This window comes from Nematolebias whitei, chromosome 18 (assembly GCF_014905685.2).
Source record: "Nematolebias whitei isolate Nwh7 chromosome 18, NemWhi1, whole genome shotgun sequence".
Taxonomy (NCBI): Eukaryota; Metazoa; Chordata; class Actinopteri; order Cyprinodontiformes; family Rivulidae; genus Nematolebias; species Nematolebias whitei.
Window position 1 is genome coordinate 40,045,484 of NC_056515.1, and position 8,447 is coordinate 40,053,930.

At 46.1% G+C, this 8,447-nt stretch overlaps 1 protein-coding gene across 1 annotated transcript in view; it reads left to right on the forward strand.

Annotated features, from left to right (window-relative positions):
- Positions 1-8,447, forward strand: part of LOC119424590 (myosin-9) — a 41,540-nt gene that overhangs the window by 20,892 nt on the left and 12,201 nt on the right. Inside the window, exons 5-7 of the mRNA XM_037692078.1 lie at positions 6,269-6,386; positions 6,651-6,832; positions 6,916-6,997. Of these exons, the coding sequence (XP_037548006.1) occupies positions 6,269-6,386; positions 6,651-6,832; positions 6,916-6,997 (382 nt within the window). The remainder of the gene's footprint in view (positions 1-6,268; positions 6,387-6,650; positions 6,833-6,915; positions 6,998-8,447) is intronic.

Consider the following 8,447-nt stretch of genomic DNA (forward strand, 5'->3'; position numbering starts at 1 on the left):
CTCTACTACACACATTCATACAGCACTCTACTATACACATTCATACACCGATGGGACACACATCACACACATCAGAGACAATGAGGGGTTCAGTGTTTTTGCCCAGGGACACTTCAACATGTGATTGCTGGTGGAATTGAACCCCCAACTCTCCCGGGGATGACCTCTCTAACCTCTCAGCCACAGCTGCCATTGGAAAACGTGTGAACATTTCTTGTAGCTCGTGTCGTAACGGTTGCAGGCGGAATTTTCTCATCTTCTGGTTTCACTTTTCCACCAACGAGTTGAAACGCGTCGCAGGGTTCCAGGTGCGGCCGCGCACGTTTTCGCTCTGATCATATTCCAAGAATAATCTGTCATTTGTCAGACGTTCTGAGCGGTACCAGCACCGACATGTTCTGACCTCGGATCAGATCTGAGGCTTTAATAAATGAATAAATCTGCAGAGTATCTCCAGGATGATCCCCCTCCTCGGCTCCTTAATCCTCAGATTACCGAGGGAAGACGTCACCTTGTTTTCGTTTACGGGGAGTTTTCTCGGCTTTAAGGAGCTGAAGAACAACCGAGGATTTGATTGTTGTCCCTGAATCGTCTGAGTCGACTGAACGTGAATCATCACGACTCGGGGAGGAACTCTTCCAGTAAAGGTTGTTTTGACCCAAGGCCAGCAGGAGGGTTGAAATCTGCTGATCAATAGAAAGTGATCCGTCAGCTGGAGGAACACGACTAACGTTTACTGAACAGTTGTTGCCAAAACAGTGATGACATCACTTCCTGTCGAAGTTTCCTGCATTAGGGCTTTAACTTTGTTTTTCTTGAACTGAATCGCCCTCATCTGCTTTTCAAACTTTGAAAATAAAATTTATGATCTCAGAGATCTCTTGGTGCTCAGAGTGCCCGCTGAGCAGCAGTAAGTCAGAGCTCCAGCACCTCCTTCTTCGGCTGCAAAATCCTCTGCCTTCGGCTGTGAAATGCTCCGCCTTCGGCTGCTGCCCCCAGCACAGTGTAAAATAAAATAAAGCCCAAATGTTTATGAAGATAAACTGTATTAACTGATTTTATTTGTGCAAAAGCAGGTGTGCTGTAACAAGTAATATTTTATAATTGACTAAATAAATGTAAATATTAACAATAACGATAATTATGGTAGTTTGGTTAGCATAGTTTTTAGCATTAGCTCTATTGTTAGCGTCATTCTTGGCATTACCTCTGTTATTAGCATTAGCTCAGTTATTAGCATTAGCTCAGTTAGCATTAGCTCAGTTAGCATTAGCTCAGTTAGCATTAGCATTAGTTTTATTCTCATTGTTCTTCAGGCAGATGAAGGTTCTGGGTTTCATAAATTTGAGGACAAACTTAAGATTTAAGAATAATTATTTACAATAAATTTTGTAAATGTGTAAATTTATTAAATACCTTTAAATTTAAATTTACAATAAAAACAAATTAATCGAATGATTTTTAGGTGAATAATCTTTATTATCTTTACATATAAAAAGATTCTTATAACATGACAAAGTCAAACGGAGAACGATGTTTTTATTGGAAATCTGAGTAAATCTTTAAAAACTCTTCAGGTGAAAAATATGATTTTTTTTTTACAGAATAAATAAATTAAAACAAACTTCAAAATAGCTTAATTTAAACTTTAATTTAAAACTAAAAGAGTCAGAAAGTCCAACATTTTGACGCCTCAGGAACCAACGGAGCAGATTCAAGGTGTTCGACTCTGGTTTGTTCTGGTTCTGGAACCGGACTTCAGCTCAGGACCAGGACCGACTGGCGGATCCACAGTTTGGATGAAGTCCTGGATCGGTTCCTCTGAGCTCTTCAATCTGTTTAAATGTCAGAAATCCAGGGATCGGTTTGTTGTGGGTCTGAAGTTCTGGACCTTTTCCTGCCCGGGTGCCCCTGAGCAGAACACTGACCCTGGACCAGCTGAAAATAAAGGCTCTGCATTTATTTATTTACAGAGGAAGCTCAGGAACAGGTGCGTGAATGTGACACGAGCAGCAGAGGTAAAGATCTTTTACATCAGGGCCCCTCAAGTGCTGACGCGAGGGCCACACCGGGTCAGCAGGCCAGCTCAGCCCGGCCCGTCTGTGAGTTCATGTAGAACAAAATGTGTATCTTAAATTCATTTAAGTATTCATTTAAATGTCATTTATTTTATGTGACGAGAACAACCGCTGGATGCAGCTCTGGTCCAGACGTCTGGAGTTGTGATAGGATCTGTCGGGAGCGACTCGAGAGCTCCAGGGTGAGAAGTTGTTTTTGGTTTCTGAGCCACGTAACAAACCGTCAGGAGCTGCAGCTCCCGGGGCGTGGGCGTGATGAAAGTTTGTTGTTATTTAAAGGGTTTAGGCACAAAAGACACGGACAGGTTTTTGGAGAACATCAGTTTTAACCAAACGACGAACAGAGTATTTCTCTCTGAAATGAGCTCATCCTCCATTTTCTGGTTACCATGGCGACCCGTCCCCCAACAGCTGAGTGTAACTAGAGATCGGACAGGAAGCCAGAAGCTGAATCCACAAATCGGACAGGAAGCCAGAAGCTGAATCCACAAAGCATGATGAGCGTTGACTGGTGGCTGACTGCAGTGTCAGTTTTAGGCCCCGCCCCTATGCTAACAGATAAAAATAATAAACATGTAATTTACATTTTTGTCTAGGTGGCGATATTTGTTGATTTGTGTAGTTTTTGGAGCTGTTTTCAGGATGTTGAAACTTAAAATGTCACGTGACATGCTGTGACTCTCAGCCAGTTAGCTGGCTGTGGGCGGGAGATGATTGTGGGCGGGGTTATGGGCGGGAGTTAGCTGTAGGCAGGGCTTTGTTATTGAAAGTACTATAGGATTTGCTTAAGCTAGCTAGCATCCCCTAATGAAATCAGTTCAAATCTATCCAGAGGTTCATATTTTGCTAACAGACACATGGCTGAGATCTGTAAATGTATTTAAATTACAGAATGAAGTTTCAGTTTCGTTGCTCAGAAGCCGTTCAGCTGTTTTTCCAAGGATGAAAAGGGGAATGTTAAAAATGTGTTTATTTTTTATACAGTTTTATCCAAACATGTAAATGTTCGGCTCTCTCTGTTTTTATTTATTTTGTCTCCACCACGGAGCAAAAAGAGGGAATTGGAAAAACGACCATGTTGTGAGAAAGAGGTACCGACTTCCATTGTGGGGAGTGATGACATCACTGGAATGTTACATCAAAATCCAAAATGGCCACCGCCATAAGTTTATAGTCAACCAGCCACGCCCATCATTTGAGGAAACGTTGCTTTCTAGTTTTTATTTTTCTTAAGTGACAGTTTTTTCTAATGACTGAGGTGGCTCAAGATCCATCTGTGGGGGCCAAGGCCACCACTGGCCACCCCCTGGCTCCTCCACTGCTCACCCTGTTCTCCTGCCCTTGATCTTCTTGTATAAAAACATTAGGTTTACTTCATTCTCTGTTCAGTGTGAGACCAGAAAAAACATGTTTAAATCGTCGGGGGACTCCGGTTCCGCTCGTCGAGTTCTGGCCCGGCTGTGATCCAGATGTTTTACAGTTTGAGCAGCGCAGCTTCAGTGAAACTGTTCAAACGAGTCGATTAGTTGTTGTGAACGTGAACATCAGACACTTCGGCGCCGTCTGGACCAGAACAGGAAACGTTTAAAGTTCCTCGCAGCCGAAGTTCTGCTCGTGTCAGAAACTGAGTCCATCAAATTCTTCGGCTGTTTGTAAAAGCGGCGAGGATCACGTGACGAGCTGAGACTCACCTGCGTGCACGTGATTCTGGAGCCCTGTGCACGCTTTTCTGTGCGTAAGCAGCTCATCAGAACCGCTGACAGCTGGCAGAGGGTGTGTGAGACTGTTCCACCCTGCAGGGAGGATCTTCTGCTTTTCATCTTCACATGGATGAGACACACACACACACATGCACACACACACGCACACACACACACACACACACACACACACACACACACACACACACTGCTGTAGTGGAGCCGTCTGATTGGTCGGCTCAGTTTTGACTGACAGGTGTCAGAGCAGCTCATGTTCGTGTTTTCTGAAACTGGAGGATGAAGAGTTTTGTGTTCCAGCCGGTGGATCCTAGTCCTGGTCCTGATCCTAGTCCTGGGTCAGGGGTCCGGTCCATCAGGTTTCAGCGCAGCTGCAGGATTTTTAGAGAAATGACCTCGTGGTTTCTCTGGTTGTATCTGAAGTGGAGCTCTGGTCCAGAGGTTCTGGACGTCCTCCCTCCAGTGACCCAGAAGACCCTGGAGTCTGGTGGTGTCCGGTCTTCGGCTGCTGTCCTCCTCAGTTTCAGCTGTTTGTATCAAACCTTTGTTGCTCAACGTCCAGATGTTGGAACCTAAATGTTTTTTACGACCGGCAGCAACAAAACCACGACGTGGTCCAAAAAACAAACATTTTAACACAAATTCCTTAATTAAAATAATTGTCAATAAAACGATCGGTCAGGTTTGGGACAAAACAAATTTACCTCCCGGTTGTTTTTGGTCAGTTGGTTCAAAGGAACAGAAAAGTTTCCTCGATCCTCAGAACAACAAGAAGTTTTTATTTTTGAGCTGAAGGTTCGAGATGGTTTCACACCAAACATCTTTGAACGATGAAGAGCAGCTCCTCCTCCTCACAGCCTCTGATGAACTCGTTAACTGAACCTTGAGTTCTTTCTCTCGACCGTCTGTGGGTTTCGTTTGCTCTGATGATGATGATGATGATGAGTTCATCAGAGGTTCTCAGCCTCTTCGTCCTCAGAGGGTCAGCGCCTCCCTGTGGAGACAACGAGCAGAACGATCCAGGCTTGTTGTGCAGAACTCTCAGTGACAAACACTCAATAAAATGAGAACAGTGTTTCTGTCTGTACAGGAAGTAAAGCAGGTCACATGACCAGTGTGGGTTATCACCTGTACTTTAGTGTTGTCTTCAGGCTGATGATCCACTCTGCTGTGTCTCAGGTCAGAGGAACATGTGTGTCTGATGAGAGAGTGAGTCCTGGATGGAGTGAGTCCTGGATGGAGTGAGTCCTGGATGGAGTGAGTCCTGGATGGAGTGAGTCCTGGATTTAGTGAGTCCTGGATGGAGTGAGTCCTGGATGAGTCCTGCTTCTTCTTCCACCGCTCTGTTCAAACATTGAGTCATGAAGGAAGTTTGGTCCCTGAGATCTTCTCCACAGTCTTCATGACTCTTGCAGCACCTTCCTTTCTGCTTGTGTGGTGTTCTCAGACCAGACGGTGGTGCCTGCGGTTAGGATACTCCTGGGTGAGAGGGCGCTGGTTCAAACCCCTGAGCAGAAGTAAAGCCTGCTGGGCTTTGTTCCCTGCAGCTGTGGTGAAGAGAGACCAGTTCAGGTCTGATGTCACCTGCAGAACCAAGAACCTCAGGCTGTCAGTCCTTTAATGATGAGAGGCTGTCATGGAGGAGGGTTCTTCCTGAAGTCCAGCACGATTTATTTGGTCTTTATATTGAAGATGGGGTCGTTTTTCTCTCCATAGCTCATAATGTGGTCTACCAGAGTCCTGTACCTGGACTCGTGACTCGGCCCCCTTCTGGATGAACCCCTAGTTGTGTCGTCAGCATATTTAATAATGGTGGTGCTGTGCTGGGTGGAGACGCAGTCATAAGTGCACAGGGTAAAGAGTTTAGGTCCGAGACAACAGCCCTGTGGGGCTCTTGTGCTGACTGTGAGTTCAGCAGACACTCGTCCTCCCATTCTCACCACCTGTGGTCTGTCAGGAAGTCCAGGATCCAGTTACAGGTGGGAGTTGGGACACTGAGGTCTGTCAGCTTCTCTTCAGTGTTCCTGGGCGGATGTTGCTGACAGCTGAACTGTGGTCCAGGAAGAGGAGACATTCAGCTGCGCAGAGTGCGGTGCAGAGTGCGGTGCAGAGTGCGGTGCAGAGTGCGGTGCAGGGCTGTTGCTCCACATCATCACTGATTGATTAGGGCAGCAAACTGGAGGGGGTCGACAAAAGACGACCATCATTTCCAGTCAGAAGTCCTACAGCTGAAGTGCTGGTTCTTTTAGCTGTTCTGCTATTTTAGCTGTACTTATTTGGTTTCAGTCCCTTCAGTACATTTCAGCTGTTTGCCAGCTCTGTGTGAGCTCGTTATTAGAAAACTAAAGTCTCTAACTTGAATTTTAGCTCATTTGTTTCCAGTCGAACCAACAGAGCTGAAATGAACCAGTTTGTTCTGATGCTTCGGCTGCTTTGCATGGCGTGAACTCAGTTTGTTTGTTTCGGCGTCAGGCTCGGGGAGATCGACGGGCGCCGGCGGCAGCTGACCATCGACCTGTCGGACCTGCAGCAGAAGAAGAAACAGACCGAAGAAGAGCTGAAGACGAGCTCCGGCCTTCCGACTTCCACCGTGAGTGAAAACGAGCCGAAACGTTTCAGCTTCTCGTCGCGAACCGGAACGTTCAGATTTTATTCTGAGCCGAGACGAGCTGACCCGCCGGGTCGTCGTCGTTTATCAACCAGAACTGAAACAAAAAGTTCAGCTCACAACAAACACGACACAAAAACACTCGGTGGAATTTCTTCATCCTGAGCTGTCAGCACGGTGGTGCAGGGCTGATTGTTTGGACTCCTGTCGGTCACTGAAACGTTTTGTCTCCGTGTCCCTCCCTAGCTTCGGCTGTGCGCCGTCCGGGAGCTTCAGGCGTTCATCGCGGAGCATTTGGTCCAATCAGAGAAGCTCGTGTTCCAGGAGCAGGCACTGAGCGCGCTCCGTAACCTGCTGACCCAAGACCTGCGCCGGTACCAGGAGGAGACCCAAAACCTGACCCGCTTCACGCAGAAAATTCTCCGAAGGTAGAGTCCGCTTCGCGTCCGCCGGGTCTGAACAGCCGAAGCCTTCGACGCCGTCTCATCGTTGTCGGCTTTTTATCTTCCAGGTCCGACGGAGGAGAGACCAACCGAGCTGAAGGTGACCGAAGCATGCAGGGCAAGAGTGAGCCGAAACAGGAAACCAACATGGTAACTTCCTGTCTCACCCTTTAGCTTTTAAACAAACACACGTTTACGTCTGTTAGCAAAATATCCCTGTGGACCGCTATTAACGAAGCTGGAGCCTGCCTCATTCAAGATGGCCGCCACAGCCAGTCGACCTCAGCTCAGTTAGTGTTACATAAGATGAGCTAAAATCCGATGTGGTAGTAGCCGAAGGTCATCCCCTATCTGAGCACTGACGGGCGCCATTTTTAAACGGCTCAAACGTTGTCGCTTCTCGAAACTGTGTGTGTGTGTGTGTGTGTGTGTGTGGTTCTGGCTCGGGTCCAGCTGTTGTCAGTCTTTCTCAGACAGTCGGTGAAGAGACAGAGGAAACATCTGCATGCTCATCTGGCTCTGTCACACACACACACCTTTAATAGGTGTCAGTTGTGACGGGGACGATGAGGAAGAAACCTGGTTTGGAGGGAACCTGTCAAAGTGTCACCACAGTTTAGCTGCTGAAGCTTAAACACAAACAGCCGACGGGCCGGCTGCCAACAAGCTGCAGCTCAGCCGAAGCACAAACAGCCGAAACACAAACACTTCTTTTTTACGGCTCAGCGTCTGATTTATTTCAGTTAATCTGCCGTCAATCCTCCACCGCGTCCCGAAGGTCTTCATGTCCGAACCCTCGGAGCGTCTCGAGGGCACAAAGGCCACTCGTGTTTATGGCAACATGGCTGCCCGGAGAACTCACCACATTCAACTCCCTTTATAAATGCAGTTCTTTATCATTAAATAATTTGTTCCTTTCAGCTCATGTTTTGTTTATTTTTATGTTTTTCATATTTTATATGCAGCTGTTGTCGGCAGCCATCTTGGATCAGGCTCCAAAGATGTCTTCCTGAGACTTTAATTTAAATCTTCCCAGTGATTTATTTTGCTAACAGACAGAAAAAACATGACCAGCCTTTTATGACGGCGAGCGGTTAAAACTTCTGAAAGCGTCAATTTTTGAAACTGAACCAACTCCTCGGACGAGCGGGAAAATATTTTTAAAAACAAGAATTGTTGTTTTGAACTTGTGAAGTTTTGTTTGTTGTGGTTTCGGGTGCAGAAACACTTGAAATAGTTTTAAACGACTGAATAATTTTAAATGAATTAATTTCATGTTTATATTCAGGCTCTTCTTTTGGAGCTCTGCCTGGTTCCAGTCAGACGTTTTAATCCGCTTCACCACCGAGACGTTCAGTTCCTAAAAGAAGCTGTTTTTTTTGTAATTTCAGTTTCTGAACAGAAAAATTAATTCTCCAGTAAATTATGATCAAAGCGGTTATTTACGCCAACAGTTTGATTTCAGTTGAGCTCGTCGTGTCGAGTGACGTCATCGTGACGTGGATTAAACGGAAATGGTTCGGTTCTGATCAGACGCTTCAGGTTTTTTATCTCAGCCTGAAACCAAAAATAATTTATTCATGAAGCAGAGCAAACGATG